The following is a 17,798-nucleotide window of genomic DNA, read 5'->3' as shown; positions in this document are numbered from 1 at the left end:
CAGGCTTTGCAATTTCTTTTCTCAAGAAAAGGGCACTGCTCCATTGGGCTTTTTTCCACATCCTTAAAAAATATTTTGCTAATGCTACATAACCTTAAGGCATCTTTTTGTATAATTTTCCAGCACATAACCATGCATCGGTCACTTCACATAATCTTTCCACTTGGTCAGCCATAGATGGCATGCTTGCATTTGACTGCTAGTATTACCAGTGCTATCAATACATCCATCTTCACAGGCATGGTAGCAAAACAGTATTACAGAACAGGAAAAAGATTGCTGATAACTGAGATTAGTTTGGCCAAGGCCGGAGGGGAAAAATTGGTTCTGACAGCATTTTTGAGTTTAGACAGAACACCTTTCCATGCTAAATTAGCACTGAGCACTTATTTCAGATTCACTGTCTTGGAATAGAGATTATTCATAGGAAGCGTTTGTGATCCAGTCTCCTGCCAATGACCAATAACAAGTCTGACTAACTGGCCAGTAACGAGACCGGCCACAGAAAAGACTGATTGTTATCATCATCATCATCAAAATTCTGGAATATTTGGATTTGGTAGTTTAAAATTCTGTACTATCCAATATGCCACAATTAGAAGTTTTAAAGAGATCAGGTTGAATCTTGAACTCTGACTGCGATCAAAGGAATGTCTGCTGTTGACAGTGTGACTAATGTGACTCTCACAAGTGTATTTTTCTAATCAGATATGCAAATCAGGATTAATTGTCCATTCTCGGCTCATTTGTCCTCAACAACACTGAGCAGCTGGAGATGGCTGCTGGCATGTTTGCTAACTTTGCCACACAAGGTTGATCATTTCTTAGCATTTTTCAACAGCGGAGAGAGGCCAAAGCACGGATCTAACAAGGTTGCCAGCCAGCTCTGTGGGGTTCCTTTAGTAGGAGGAAGGCAGGCAGTCTGTCTTACTGCATGACAAAGCAAAACAGTTCAGCAGCAGGGTCTGTCAGGTGGTGAGGAGTCAGACAGGGAGCTTTGAGATCAGGCAGCAGCCTTTTGGACTGTGAATAAGGTAAGCATTAAACCCAAGACAGACATTTCTCTGCCTTACAATCTTGTCAAAGGTAACACTGTTATCCAAATGTGTGGTACTGGATGCAAATAAGAAGGTGTAAATTCAAATAAACCTTACCACTAAGGATGGCATGACATATTGAATCTAATCAGACATCCTGCCAATTGTGTGTGCGCAGAGAACTGCAGAATGTAGAAAAAAAAAATCTGTTCTCTGCTCAGCTAAACAACTTGATGAAAATGTTCTAATTAAACCAAATAAACATGAGTAATGAGGACTGAAATATTGTGCAGGTGCACATGTTACTCTTTCCCAATGGGACTGAGATATTTCAACTGATCACCTCAAACATTCTCAAGAGAGAGAGTGGTTGTGCGCTAGGGAAACGTTACATTCACGTAAGGCAAACGTCAGCACTGTCAGGGTTCTGTTAATTACCATGCAATGGATGCTCAAGCCTGGCTTAAGTGGGCCCACAAGGATGCCAAAACACAGTGAAATTTCAGTTAAGTTAAATAGATCTTTTTGGGTATAGCAGCTCTTCATATCCACAAATGCTGATTACTTAAGAGGATCTTACTTTTTTAAAGATCTTAGCCATCCAAAAGACAACTTTAATAATGACAATGATAATGACATTAAAATATTTCAAAGAGAAACTGAGTGCAGTGGCAAGACATGACAGCTTCATAAAAGCAAATGTGTCTCCCAGTCATCCATCCACTGTAGAGCATACCACTGAAGGTTACAGTGTTCCTCAGATCTTCAATCACCTCTCTTGCATTCATTTCTTTTCTGACAGTTTTTTGATTTAGCCAATATCTTCAATATTTGCCTCTTCTAAGACAATGACCAATATTCTCAGGTCAGAAGAATTTCATTACAACATTGAGAGGTAACCATAGCAAGGATAAAGATAGCAGGGAGTTATGGAAACCCGAGTCATGATCATAGGAGAATATTATACTCTACAGTAAAGGATTCACAAGTTTTTCTTCACCGTGCTACATAAACACAATCCTGGATAAGCCAGCTAGGATTCATACATTTTCAAAATTACCTCTTTAACTTGAGCAAATCTTGTAACTTTGGACCGAGAGCAAAACTGCTGTAATGACTCATAACGAGCAGCTTTTTTTTTTTTTTTAAATGTTCTTCTTCCCATTAACTTTGCTAAAAATACTAGTGTCTTTATCCCGTGGCGTCTTTGTCATGCAGTAAGTAGTGAGCTGCGAGGCTCAGTTTTAAGAGGGAGTTGTGCGAGTGTATGAGTCTTTATTAGGTCGCCAAACTGTCTGCATTTCAGTAAGACTGAAGTCTAATCAATAGTGGCAATCCTGGTGGCATTGAGTACCGGTTTGAGACCTGCTACCATTTGCTTGCGACCTTGAGGTGCAGAAATCTGACAAACTGAACTGAAGGCATCTTGTCTCACTCATATCTGTCTAAAAAAAAAAAGTTCAAGACAGCTGTGCTCTTTGACTCACTCTCCGATGAGTCGATAATACCAGTTAATTTAACAACAAAATATTTTCACAAAATATATAAACTCAAGCCGTTCAAAATTATTTCAATGGCTGTATGAAATTCATGTCTCGATTTAAGATAACCCCACATGGATCAGCAGCACCTGTGTGTTCCACTGGCCTTTACGTGTGGGCAGTATACATACAAATTGCCTGTTCCATTCAGCCTGACACTGCAGAGACAGCAGATATTCTTGAGGTTTTTTCATAAGAGACCAGTAACATCATTTCTCATCTGTGCAGGGCTCCTATGCAGTTTATCAAAGTCTGCTTTAAACAATTCAACTGTAACGTAGTGTTTAAACAGTGATCTGCCCATTCAACTCTTATACTTGAATGTACATTCGATATAAACACAGAAAGCTGGTACACCAACTAAACATGGGGCACTTGAGCAGCTCTGTTTTCAATGCCTGCACAGAGTTCTCTAATTATACAGGACAGAACAGAACATGAGAGACTGTCAGATACACTGCACCCTTGGCCTTGCATTCATAATTCTGCCCAGGAATAAGGGAGTGATTCAATTACCTTTGCCCAAACCTTCAACTTAAGACAATAAAATGATCTAATAGGCTACTGTGAATTTAAGAATTGTAAGAAGGAGGGATGAAATATTCTAAGCTGACACAGAAGACTTTTTGTACTTATTTGTTTATATGTAGTCATCTCTGTAACGACTGGTACCTTATGCAAAGAACAAAAATACTACATAACCCAATACCTATACTGAGATATAATATATTTCAGACGACTCATTTCTCAAAGTATCCATTTGCTTGGGAAAAACACTGCTCAAAAATTGGCAGTTATTGATTTTGTGGTGAATTTTCATTTGTGTTTTTCGTAGTGCATTTAAGGTGACTGTCTTCCTAAAACACTCACTTGTATCCATCCCTTGGCAGTCTATCAGAGACAACAAGCTTTTAGAGTAGAATGTCTGGGTGCTCTGCAACATCTACAACACACTTTTACCTTGAACAAGAGTCCAGGAACTGGTGAAAGCAAAACAGCTAAAAAATGTCAAACATGCACATTTTTGCAACACGTATAAGGTTCTCTTCTGCATATGAATTCTTCTGCAAAAAACACCAAACCCATCAGGGGTGTGCTGTGCATCTGTTGGTTGTTCTATAGCAAATTTCCAGCTCAGACGTCACCCCCATGCCAAGACGCTGTCTGGAGAGGTTTCAAGAAAAAAAGCAGACTCCAGGATCCAATCCAGTTCTGGAATTCTCCAACAGTGTTGCCCTTGAAATTTTTTTCTCTTCTGAACCATTTTCCTCATGACCTACTGGAGAAACATACACTTCCATCCTCTACCAAGCAAACACAGTTTCAGTTAAATAAATAAATGAATAAATAAAAGGAATCACTAATGGGAATGGCTTATTTTCAGCGTTTTAGCTTAGTTGTTTTTTAAACCGTTTTAAACCGTTTAACAACCATCATAAATGGCCTTGCTGCATGGTGATGGATGATAAATGGACCAAAATGCATACTGCTTCATTTTTATGCGGCAACGAAACAGCAAATCCAGAATGACTACAAAGCTACATTAAGCCGGAGACAATTTTTAAATATTGCGGATTTAATGTTGGAGAATAACACAACGTAACCTCATTTTATAGATCATTACCTGCACTGTATATTTTCCATAGCCGTTTTATCATTTTTATCGTGTATGCAAATAATTTGAGGTGACTATGCAAATTGGTGATGCCCTATCCGACTCCAGTAAAAAAATAACAGAAACAAGTTCTTCTCGTGTTTCTGACAGGATAATAGCAAAACAAATTCTAAAGTGCCGTCATATGGGATGGGGGGCTCAATCGCTGATGACTCAATTATCCCCTTAATGAACCTTGAAAGCCATGAAACTAAAAACAACTCATTGCATTTCTTCAAAGGTTCTGAAGGGGTTGCTAAATGCATTTTTTCTAAAGGAATCGTAAGGTGTAACGGACTACAAATAAGCACTCTAGTAATTGGCAGCTGTACTGTGGTCTCCTATCAAGCACTTTTCATTTTGTCTGGATTCTGTTGCAAAATTCATAGGAAGACGGGGGAAAAGCTGCTGAAACAGTCTGAAATGTCACTGTTTGTCAGAATAAAAATCTTATGGTAGGCATTAGGCAAAAGAGGAATGCAAGATACTTCCAATGATAAATTATTGAATGTTTTGTGTGTTTTGTTGGTTTCTTTGAAGTTCTCTTCTCATTGATGCCTTTAGGCCTTTAGCATGAGAAAAAGAATCATACACAGACTCAGTTTTCAACATGTTAAGAAGCTCCATTCCTAGGAAAAGTATTTTGGGTTTTCTGGGGAAAAACACATTTTAAAGCAATCACTCAATTATAAATGGTGTCACATGGTGATAAAACTTATGAATTTTAGGTGGTAAAAACTTTAACATGCGGCAATAGCCACATGGAGAACCGTGAGTTTTTCCTGACCTCTGTTTGTTGTCTGTTGTTTTTTAATCCCACCCCACGAAGCCGGAGACTTCCTGAAGCCATTACTGTGCCTTTATTATCTCAATTATATCGATCATTTAACAAATGACTTCTGTGCAAAGGACCCAATAAAACTCGTGCAGCAACACATTTCTGCACTGTGGATAACAGTTATATTAATACAGTAAGGACTATAATGTCAAGCCTGTTTTGGAGAGTACTTTACACAGGTAAAACAGCATTGTTAAGGCATGGCATATTAAGAGAAGCAAGTCCTGTGTTCTTTCATGGCATTTTGTGTTAGGTCATCTGAAGACAGATCTGTACATCAACCCTGCTTTCAAATTGAACTATAGACATATCTCACCCTCAATAAAAAACAGCGCTTGAATAAAGCTGGCTATTACAAATTCCCAATATAAAGATTTAGCCCAGTATAAGGATTTAGCCTACTCTCTTATTCTCTCTTTCTCATTTCATTGGCTCTTTACTCTTATAGAGTGGTCAGATGGTGTCATCTGAACATCAAGCATTCAGAGGCCAAGAAATGTACTTTGCACTAACTTTAACTGGTATCAAGAAACCGAGATGGCAACAATTAGTCGAGTGTGTTAGCAGTACTTCTCAAGCTTAAGAGATTGCAAAACAAACATGTCAAATATCCAAACAAGCACGAAGCAGAGCAGTTTACAAACCAGCTGAAATATATTTGCCATGTAAAAGGACAATCTGTTTGTCTAGGGAGTACATCTGTGTTAAATCAAATCATAGTCCAGTCATGCGCATAATTTTACTAAATACAACAACTGCATAAAACGCAAACATACAATGAATGGCATAATTCCCACAAAAGCTTGCAATATGATCCTCATATAAAATCCAGACTTAGGACTATGTCAAGAGACTTAAGAGTGTTCCTTGTACTAGCTAAAAAAAAAAAAATGGAACAGATAGCTTACTGCACTGTACTGTAAGGCAAAGCCAGCATGGGGAAATCCAATGCCTGAAACTCTCAGAAACAATGACTGACCTCTCACATCAAAGGCCTGACTCAGCCAGCTATGGGAGGATCATTTTGCTTTTTTTTACACATGAAACTAGCTCATGTTGCCAGAATATAGGCTAGCAATCTGAACCCAAAGACAATTAACAGATTTAAAGCACCAGGACAAAACACAGAATGACCTTTACGTTATGCTCCGTGGTTCCATGAAACGTGAAGCAACAAAACGGCCATTTGTTTGATGAGACCTATGTACCATAAGCTGCAGGAGAGGTTTTAGTAAGTTGGCCTATACCACTTTTTCATTTTACAAAACATTTCTGCCAAGCAGAGCTGCAAATGCTACGCATGTGGAGTTCCTATTTGTTTCATAGCACTGTTCAAAGCACTATTAAACTGAGAAAAAAATTAGGAAGTAGCATTAAAAGGGGAAACAAGAAAAACACCGTCAGTTTTACTGCTGACACCATTTTCTGCAATGATATGAACAACAAGGAGCTTAAACATCAACTCTGCAAAATGAATCATCTTGAAGCCATTGTGTTACACTGAGGAGGTTTTTTTTTGTAAGGTGAATGAGATATGTGCTAATATTCAGACAGAGGAAATGCTTCCACAGAAATATTTTTTTTTTTTTAAGCTAATTGGTGTCTACTCTAGAGTAGGCCAAAATTTTGGTACTGGAACTATATATAGGATGGGTAACGGAAATATATTCAGAATTTGAATGACTCATTTTGACAGCCACGTCCCAACGCAGCAGTAGGAAAAGGACCATTATTGCTGTGGTGTGAAAGGTAAGATATTATCATTTGTACTTTAAGTCTTTGGAGTCCCAAGACTTCAACGTAACATGCACACTCCCTCTTTGAAAAGTTAAACACCAAATCATGCTCATCATATAGTAACCATAATCACAACCTTTTTATTCCGTAAAGATTAAAAGCTCTGTGGCATTTAGAGAACTTGTTGGAAGATCAAAACATAAGTGCAAGCGTTCAAAAATTACAGGGATATATTTAGGCTAACTGTATTCAGCAATATCAAGAGGCAAAGAACTGAGCCTCAAAAACGTTTCATTTCTCTCACTTTCCCACAGCTGACATCTCTGGAGATCTTTACGACACAGAAGAGTTCTTGTGGTTATTTTAGTGTATTTCTTGAAATATTTTAGGGATGATAGGCTAAGTGATCTGTCTGATCTGTTGTTTCTCAGAAAGCAGCTTACATGGACAATGCAAAAGCATTTTGGGCTGCTACTAGCGGCACATTGCTTCTATTTCAAGATACCACTTTCAAGTTTGTGCTTTTTATAACTGTGGCTCTTCTCTCACGAAACCATGCAATGCCAACGTCTCTGATGTTTCTTGTAGAATCTAGCACCTCTTGAAGTAAAGCAGTGTGTGTGTGTGTGTGTTTTTTCCAGGTTACATTTTCACTTTACAAGGTGCTTTGCGCTAGGTCAGAGAGGCCTGAAAGATGTCTGAAGGGTAAGCAACTGTTCTGTTCTCTGTCTGTGACAATACAATGATAGACAATCAATGCATCTAGCTTGTAGTTTGCTTTTACACTGACCTTGCCATGATTTTTTTTTTTTTTTTTTTGCTTTTTTGCTTTTTTTCTGCAGAATATCCGTGAGAAACGACTCTAAAGCTGATTTCCATTTCACGTTGTGATACATGTTGCTTTGGTGAATAGGTTTGTCCCGATCAGGATTTGAGTTCAGGATACAAGAGAAACAGCAGACTCTGCTCTTCATATTGAGACGAGAGAGAGAGAGTACTGTACTTCATACAGTGACAAACCTTAACTATTGATTATCTGCGGCTGATTCCTACGTAAGCCTTTCTTTTCACATGTTGTCACACGTGTGTTTACTGACCTTTCCATCAACATATTAGGGTACTTCTAATGAGGTGCGAAATCCAGATCCGAAATCCAACTTTGAGCAGAAACATAAAGGGCAAAAATTACCGTAACTGCTCCACTTAAGTAACCATTCTGTTTATTTTAGTGGTTTTACACATTTTATATGATAAGCTTTTATTTTTTAAATCTCAGTACTGAAAAAAAAAACCTATGGAGAAGAGCTTTCTTTTTAAAAGGAACAAAATGTTGATTAAGAAAAATTCTTGTGTAGACAGAGATACAATGGAGATGAGAAATATGATGGGCCTCCATGTTTTTTTTCCTTAACTCATTTTAATATAAGCTTTTTAACCTCCTATTTAAAAGCTACTGGGCAAAGTGTAAATTATTTTATGAAAAAAATACATACTGAATATTTATTCATTTATTTACGTCCAGTAGCTACAATAATGACCTTGGGTGCATTGCAGCAAAAAGAATCTGGCTGGAAATGCCTCAAAATGGTAAAATTGCAAAATATCTGAACAGCTTGCTCATTACAAAAAAGCACCCACTTCCTTTCATATAATGGCCATGTCACATAGGCATATAGCATTTCTGACAATGAAATTATCACCTCCATAACACATGAGAATTGTCCAATACCACAGATCTTCTTTTCCAAGTATTATTAAGCATTTGAGCGATGCATTAAAATTGCATGCTGCTGAGCCCAATTTTAGAAACATATTAAATTCGGTTTCTTCTTAGAAATTTTGTCTGCTGACCTTTTCGAGTTTTCTATTCATTTCCCTCCTTAATTTTACTATGAAACTGATTAAATGGGGATGTAAGCTTTTAAGTAAGCTGCCATGCTTGACTAATCATCCACGCATCCAGAGAAATGATACGGTCTTTGCCAGTTTAACAATGAGAACTTAAAATCTGTTGAAACACCAAGGGCCACTGTTAAAAAGGGGATACTTCAGCAATCCAGGTATCTCAGAAAACACACTGAGAAATGGGAAGTCTTTAATTACATTTCAGAACAAATATGAAGACGATATTTTGTCCTGATAGCTTCTCCGAACGTTGCGTGTTTAAAATAAAGCTTAAAATCAAATCAATTGGGTGCAGCGTGAATGGACTGTGCTTGCCAATTGCCAGCATCTCCACTGGACTACACAGAATTACTGGAGTCATCAGACATTATAACAGGTCCCTGACTAGCGGAACATACCACGCCTCTCTTATTCTATGAATGTAACTTGATAGGCAGTAAAGAATGTTAGTCCTGGGGGATTGTTAGTGTGTGCACAACAGTAAATTGTGCTGTGTTCCAACACTGAGGTCATGAGTTTGAATTTTATCATCATTATCACCAGTCAGGGCCGGACATCTCCTAATTTCCTAAAGGGGGCCCCACAGATGCAGTGTTCCTGTGGAGATACTAATAGACTTGCAGGTGAAGAGAAGCGGCACCTTTGTGGACTTTGCGTGGTTCAGCGGATGTATGCACCTGATCCTCACTGGACTGATGTAAGGGTTTTGTCATGGTAGGTGTTTCCTATTGTATAAAAACTGGCTGGACTTGGAGAATGGGTATAAATCACACAAAAAAAAAGCAAACAAAAAAGGAAAAGCAAAACAATGAAAGAACAAAACAACAAAAAGAAAACAATGTTAGCGCTGTTTCTAGAAAGCGTTTGTTTCTGCTTACTGACAGTTTCAGTGTGTACCCTTGCATCACAATTGTCAAGTACAAAATGAATATCTGAGAGTGTAACCTCTGTTATCATTTACATCACATGGTGGACTGTGGCCCATCAGGTGTGTCTGTGTAAGGCTTACATAGTGTGACTAACAAATACTTGAATGTTCAGCTAGGTTCAGCAGGAATCCTGTCTTGGAGAACCTGGCTGCACTAACGGTATCCGGTGGTACTAGCATTACAAATGCTGACACTCTCCTTGAGCAACTTCCTCGGGCCCGATCTGTTAGTCTCTTTAAAGGAGCGGAGGGCCACATAAAAGCAAGCAGTGAATTAGTAGCTCCGTACCTAAAATCAGCGCCTGGGACAATGAGAATTCATCTAGCGAGTCGGTTAAAAATAACACGTTCAAAAATAAGTTTAAGAAGTCTGAAATAATTAGGCATATGTACAGATTTTATTTTTCTCAAGCTGAAATTATACATCTGATCTCTACAGCGCCTGGAGTGATTGATACCAAAGAAGCATCCTGCTTCTGCCAGAAACAGTGCAGATGTTTCTCTCCATGCCTGCATTTCTTTACTGAAAGAAATAATGGGAAAATAGCGTGGAAGTCCTGAGCTGGGAAGACAAGTATGATGCTGATCTCTTCCCCAGCATTGCCACACAAGTAACTTTCACCTCAAGATTCATATTTATCAGAATTACGTCTAAGATACAGATGATTTCTATTTTCAGTTATTCAGTTAAAGCTGGCAAGTCCACAAAGGCCATGGCAATCTACAGAGGAACTTATAGAAAAACAGATGTAACAAAAGTGATAAACATCATTTTAGTTTGTAAGGAATCTTTTTACTAATATTGAAACTGTAATCCTTTACATTACTGTGTTTGTGAAAAAAAAGTCATATGGGCACAGTAACCCATTGCTATGTAAGTAACTTATATCAACAGTGCTTAACACTGTATTCTCTCATTTTTGTATTCTGAAAATCTGTATTCTCACCTGTATTAAGATCAATATGACATGGACATTATGTAGGCCTGTTATGAAGGGAAGAAAAGATTTTACACAGCCACTAAGTTGTAGTACTATTGGAGTGATATCAAGGAGGTCATTCGTTTGTACCTAATGTTCCACAATAAATGATTAATAAAGCTGCTGTGTTAGTTCCATAGACATGAACATAAGTAGTGCACCACAATTTTGAAGGCCATAACTGAAAAACTGACCATGCAAATGGTTTAAATGATTTAAATGGGGGTTACAAGCAATGCCTTCTTTCAGGCACTACAGATCCAATGACCCTAACAAATTACTTTGACACTGATTAATTATAAAATGTAAATGAAATTCCTATTATCATAATGTTAAAACTCATCACTGCAATCTGGATATCATCTCCAAAACACATACCAAATGCCTTATGGATTTAGACAGTCATGAAATTAAAATTTTAAATGTCAATTCTGATTCTTCATTTTAAGGTTTAATATTAAGCATCAAAATTTTGAAAATTCTCTCTGTTCATCTGAAAAACACAAAAAAAAAAACATGAAACTAGTTGGTGTGGAACTGTGGAAATCTGTCAAAAATATGCAACACAATATGAGATTATATAACGCATATGATAATATTCACAATGATCTCATATTTTACATTTCATGCTCCAAAAAAGACGAAACCAGATCAATATCTTTTAAAAATTTCAAGCCTGACATTAATGAACTCAGTAATTCATGAGAACTGCCCCTTTGCCTCTACATTATGGCCCGTCAAAAGTTGATAGTCTTGAGATGGGTGTGTTTGTATGGATGAAAGGGTTAATCACAAGTTGTAACTCACTTTGAAGAAAAAACAACCCCTGAAAACAAGGTCAATTATAGCTGTCCATTCCTCTGAGTCGGACAATGATGTAGAGGCGGAATTCATTTTGACTTTGAAATGTAGTGCACATGTCGACTTTTCGAAGACCATCTTGACATATTATCTGCCCTTAAAAATTGAGGCAATCTGATCCAAACACGCTTAGATTTGAAGGAGTTGAGAGCAGCATGTTCCCCATCATTGCACTACCAGAGTCACTCAGCCAAGCCATGGCAGAACAATCAGGCTGTCAATAATTGTGTTGTGGAGCGAAGATCAGATCAAAATGCATTCTCTGCAGAGATAAAAGTACCCTGTCTGTCTCTGTCAACACTTCACTCCCTTGAACAGCTGTGGGTCTCAAAAATAAAACAGAAAAAACAAAACAAAAACAAAAAATAAAAAAAACAAACAAAAAAAAAACAAAACAAAAACAAACATCAGGGAAAACACACCTCTTCTGACCCCCTGACAGTGACAGTCTGAATCACCTGACATGCGCCTTGTATCACATTGTTTTAATTGTCCAAATGCCTTTTGAACAATACCCCCCCCCCCTTGCTACCCAGGCATGCAGGAACTCATTTCCTAGTGTCTGAGGCACAAACCTCAACATCTGCTAAAAATCCATTGCATAACAAGACAAACACCAAGGGAGAAACAAGATGACTTTGGCAAAGAGGGCACGTAGTTTCAGCTTCTTCCCAAATCCAGCACATTTTGAAGCGCAATTTCAGGGATATAAATACATCATCTGTTTGAACCCCACATGTTAAACTCACAAAAGAGTTCACACTGGACTGCAGCATCAGAGTATGATGTCAAGACAAGTGTTTACAAGCGGTTATTATCCAGCTTTGACACAGACATTCCGCTGTTTTGTTACTAGACCATAGAACTATGCTGCACAAGGTAACCATTTCATTTCAGTTAAACTAATAAGTTGAAACTGTTAGAGTCTGAAAGGGGCAGCAGCAGTTTTTGATTAGCCATTTAGAGGGAGTTAAAACAGCAGTAGAAATCAAACCACCTATGCCCAAACTGAAACATAACTAAGCCATACGTGTTTGTGAGATAAAGAAAAATAACTATTCTGTGAGATGACTGACAGCATGTCTCATTCCTGTGAAGCACTGACATTTGCCAAACAATTTGACAGGGGCAGAAAATTTCACATTTTAATCCGAGTCAGTATTTCAATAGCATAATGAACTTTAAATGTTACTGAGGAGTACAGTTTTGAGGAGCTGTAGTGTTTCACTTCATTCACTGGAGACCCACTAGACTGCACATTTTAGCATACACCATGTCCTCAGCAGTCAGGAGATAAACTGAATCAAGTATGATCGTGCTGGGCTACAGCAAAATTTTGTTATCTTGCGAGTCACCAGGCCTAGGATTGAGAACCACTGTTATAAGTAATCACTGTTAACTACCTACAATAGGGATTACATCTTCTTTCATCAAGAGTATTGTTGAGCACCATCCGTCCCTCATGATAATCAAAAGCCGGCAGATGGTATGTGGACGGTTTGAGGTACAGAAAACATGGCTTGCAGACAGAGGAGCCCTCTTAATCATAATGCACTATATTTGGAATCATCTACACGGGGCAGGCAACTACAAAAACAGGCACTTACGATGGTTTAGTGACACCCGTTTGCAACTAACCAGCCTCGCGTCACAAAAGGATACCGTATGAGCCATTGCTGCGCAATCCCTGGTTAAACCAATAATCGAAGCTCAAAACGATGCTCTGTTTTGATTCAATTTCATGTATATAGCCTCCCATATCAATACATGTCAACATGCGACGGGGGATTCAATTTACAAAGTTATAAGCACCACTTAATCGGTACAACGTTACGGTCACCAGAAACCGTGTACAGAGCTTTGGAAATACATTACGGTCCCCCGTAACAAAAAAGTTACAACGTGAAATTGTATCTAAATCCTGTCTATCCGCTTACCGTCTTGGATTTTGACTAATGTTACAGTGTGATGTCAGTTCTCGTAAAGGAAAATACAAGTATTGGGAGTGTTAAACACAGTATTTTAAAGGACAAAATGTCCGGCGCCACGCGTAAGAAAATCTGAACTGATCGCTCACAATTCGGATCTTGAATGGGAAACAGAGCTCCCAGCTCGGGCTGTTCAGATGGACTTGTAACACAGCTAGCTCAGTAAATGCTGGTTAGCTCGCCAGGAGCAAAAAGAACAGCTTTTAATGACTACATAACCGTAAAAAAAAGCCACCTCGACTTAACATCAGATTCCCAAGGCGAATTCAAAGCCAGCCCTTCGTAAGAAACTTGTGCTGAATTCCCTGTTAAAATGTGATCCATGCAGGCTCAGAGTCTATTAAAGCAACGCTTACTGTCCACCAGTTCAATCACGGCAGAGGGATACCAGCAGCGCTGAATACACACCGTGATAAGACTATCGCTTTCGTCTTTTGAATAACGAGTAACCTGGCTTGTTATAACGTGTTATATGCGTTACTCCTTCTCTTGTCTTTCTGACTACAGTATCTTTTTTTTATCATTTTAATGCCACAAAGTCAAATAACTTGCTTTTTGGGGATGTATTAACATTCATCATTAGCACAGCAGATCAGAAAAAAACCTACCTTTCGACTCAGCGTTGTTCCCGAATAGAAATAATATGCGATTCCAAGCACCCAAAGGACTGCGAAACATAGTAGTATCCTTGATTTTCTTCGCATTGCTGTGATTTGGACGTGAAGAAAAGAAACAGTGACTGGCTTTAGCCACTGGTGTCCGAGTAGGATCGCTGTGTGTCTTGCCGAACGGTGCTAAAGAAACGCTCTAGCAATTGAGTCGACCGAGCAGGAAACAGCCAACATCACCGGGTTAGAGGGGAAAGGGTAACCGACTTTAATCCAATCACGCTCCGCAGAGACACCAACAGAGGAGGGGTGGGGGTGGGTATATTCATCGTCAGCTTTAACGTTCAAATAGAGATCATTGTCGTGAGATTACAATGGTTGAAACACAAGACCGCGGTTATTTTGAGTCAGTATTAGATGTTGATGAATGATTAATACAAATGAAAAACGATTCTACACCCTCCACATTAAGCGGAAGCGAACGCCTCGCCGAGAGAAGAGACAATGCAAAGATAAGCAACCAAGATGCAATGTATCTTGACAGATCTTCAATGGAAACATTTAAAAATCAGTCGTGGGGGCCACCTTCAACTCTTGTCACTCTTGAAGCAATAAGTTAAATTAGTTAAATTTCTTTCCAGTTATTTTGGATCATCGTATGTGCCTACACCCATTATGTCAGCTGTTTCACAGTAATATCTAAATTGTAATTTTCTCAATCTATCCCTTTAATTTACTAAATAACTCTTCTAATAAATCTGTCAGTTTTATTTACCGGTTATGAAGATTACCAGCAATTTAAAGAAAGTTGTAAATTAAATTGAAAATAATTTAACTTGTCCATTCTGTACTGATTGAAAACAAAGTGAGGTTGATATCAGGTAAATGGATTCTTGCAGTCATGAGTTGCTGAGTTTCCAACTCACCATCCTACTCCTTGCTTGGACCCCTTCAGAATATTTCTAAATCATGGATTACGATAATCTAAGGTCAGGAGGGCAGACCCTATTTGCTCATGATGTCTTAAAACATCAATCTTGGCATCATAAGGAAACACTTTATTAAAGGTCATGAAGTCACAAACTGATTGTATCATGCTAAAACTGTGAATACCTCTTATAAATATTTGGGACAAGAGCCAGTATAACACAAAAGCACAGGCATTTTCCACATAATTTTTATTTACGATTTACTCAGAAACACCCCTTTGATGTCTGGAAGACAGATTGTCCAGCATATTTGTGGTTGGCATAATGACATGTCATGACTGGGGATGACAGACTTCCCTCTCTTGTTGTGATTAGCACAGTCGGAAGGGGAAAGGCTATACAAAGGGGGACAATGAATGCTCAGATTAGACAGACCAGTGAGGGGCTTAATGAGCATGTCACGCACACTTCAAGGGAACGTCAGATGAAGTCTGTAAGTTGCAATTAACACGCTAAAATAGTGATGGGATATTTTCTCAAATAGGATTACAAGTTAATTTTATCTTGCCGTTTCAGCGAGGTGCTAATAAATGCATAGGTTTGTTGTCACAGTGAAAAACCCCTTTTCCTTTTGACACCTGAAGAAAAGAAGTTCTTAAATGAATAAGAAAACATACCTCTATTATGTGTTTACAAATTGTCCTGAAAAGAATTACATCAAATGTATTCTCAAGTACTCTAAAGAGCCGTTAAATGGAGAAATATGGTCAATAAAAATTCCTTCTGAAATAATCTTGAATTTAAATGCAACTTTGCTCCCACTTTGTTTTTGTCAAGAAACAAAGTGCTGGTTTAAGTTCCTATATGTAATTCCAAAGAATCACTAGGAGTGTGACCTACTTTTCAAATGGGAAGAAAGGCATACAGTAATACTAACAGTGAGATATAGGACATTAATACTTGCGTCACTTTCTAGAATCTGAGTCAAGCATGGTGCCCTGGTTTAATTAAAGTGTGCAGGACAATCAGACGAAGGCATGGCAAGCCATATTTGTCTGGGAAAGTATTACTGTATCTTGATAACTACTTTGCCTCGACTGCTTAAAACGCTACAGATCCAGACATACCAAATAACAAACATACTCTCGTGACATTTAATACAGCCAAACATGCAATCCCCGTTAATCTCATAAAAGACTAGACAACCATTCTTTATATCTTTTTAGGATATGACTATCAGTTGGTAACTACAAATACACTGTGTAACATTTTTGCCAACAATTTGTGCAAACTTACAGGATTGTTCTTTGATGTCTGTTGAATACAGTTTTACATTTGAGATATATTTGAAGCTTGTTGAGTAATATTGTCTTTAAAGAGTCCAACAAGATTTAATGTTACAGCCAAATGTTTATTAGGCCATTCCTGATGTTTTGGTGACATTAACATAAGCCTCATTGTAAGGTCACCCTCTGCATCAAGGTGGCTCTGCGCACATATATGCCTTTTTGCAGATATTGATAATCAGATATGAATATGCACGCATCTGTGTACTGTTTACTGCAGCATTCAAACTGTAAAGTGGACTTGAATCATAATGGGGAAACAATACATCCCTTTGTACATGGCTTCCACTGCTTTATTCTTCTGAAATCTTGCCTCAAAAGATCTATTTAGCACCTAACTCCTCGGGAAATCAGTTTTGAGCTTTAAAGGTTATCACTTTCTAATGCCCAGTCTCACTTTGCCTTTTCTCCTCATCTTGCACCAGTTTAAAAAAAAAAAAAAAAAAAAAAAGGAAAGAAAACAAAGGAAATCCATCACTCTGCATGGTCATTTTTTCAGTGTGGCCATTTCCACCATAAATGTTGTGTCGGAGTGGAGAGCACTGTGCTCTTTACTCTCAGATATACAGGCTTCTTTAATCTTTCCACACAGTATGAATGCTTGGCTGCCTACGTCATTTCTTTCCACTTTGGGGGAAATGGCAATGCAAGTAATCCAAGTTATTTCCCCAGACATCCATGTATAAATCCTAATATACTGTTTGACTGTAGACTTAATACACACACACAACCAGCCAAGCTCCATTTCCCTCTCTTTTGGCTTTAGGGTTATAGGTATTTGACTATGACCCAATCAGGAATGTGTTACTATAAGGGGCCTACTAGTGAGATCACAGTCCCTTGAGTTTGTCCAGCTGTAAGAAACATGAACACTTAAAGTAGACCCACACATAGACTGTTTCTCCCCTGATATATGTAGACAGACTACAATGGAATAACATAATGATTAAATGCTTTTCATCATATTAGGACAGGGATCAGGTCTGTGTACCCTTTCTGGTCACACTGGGTGTTTCTTCACACACTGTTGGGCTTAAACAACACTCAAGTCTTTTATTCCCATTTGGCAAACTCAATCATTGGAGAAATGCTGATGGTAATTGTTTTAAGCCTGGTGTAGCAGGGAGCTGTGGTAGACTGTAGAAGCAGGGGAGAGAGCAGAGTGTGACTGGATTAGAGCCAGAAATAGTGTTTCTTTAAACAATGTCTAATGTATGTGAGAAAGTCAGACCTAGACTTCACGTCCCACGCTGGGCCTATTAATTCCTGCTGGCCTTGTATGGATGTAACTGTGCTGCAAAGCTCTACATTTAAAAATTGCCTTTGGGAGACGAGGGAACATACCTACTACAAATGATTCTACTGGGGAAGACAACCATACAATGTTCATTACGTGAACACCTTATGAAAACAACCTAAAACCTGAGACAAATGATAAAACATCAC

General features: G+C 38.3%; 1 protein-coding gene across 1 annotated transcript in view; it reads right to left on the bottom strand.

Annotated features, from left to right (window-relative positions):
• galnt2 (UDP-N-acetyl-alpha-D-galactosamine:polypeptide N-acetylgalactosaminyltransferase 2) overlaps nucleotides 1–14,173 on the bottom strand; it is a 54,133-nt gene extending 39,960 nt beyond the window's left edge. The window contains exon 1 of the mRNA XM_030771721.1: nucleotides 14,078–14,173. Coding sequence (XP_030627581.1) covers nucleotides 14,078–14,173 — 96 coding nt within the window. The remainder of the gene's footprint in view (nucleotides 1–14,077) is intronic.
• Between the last annotated feature and the right edge of the window lie 3,625 nt (nucleotides 14,174–17,798).

The sequence above is a fragment of the Chanos chanos genome, chromosome 4 (assembly GCF_902362185.1).
Source record: "Chanos chanos chromosome 4, fChaCha1.1, whole genome shotgun sequence".
NCBI lineage: Eukaryota > Metazoa > Chordata > Actinopteri > Gonorynchiformes > Chanidae > Chanos > Chanos chanos.
The sequence above is the reverse complement of the archived record's forward strand: the minus strand, read 5'-3'. Positions and strand labels throughout refer to the sequence as shown.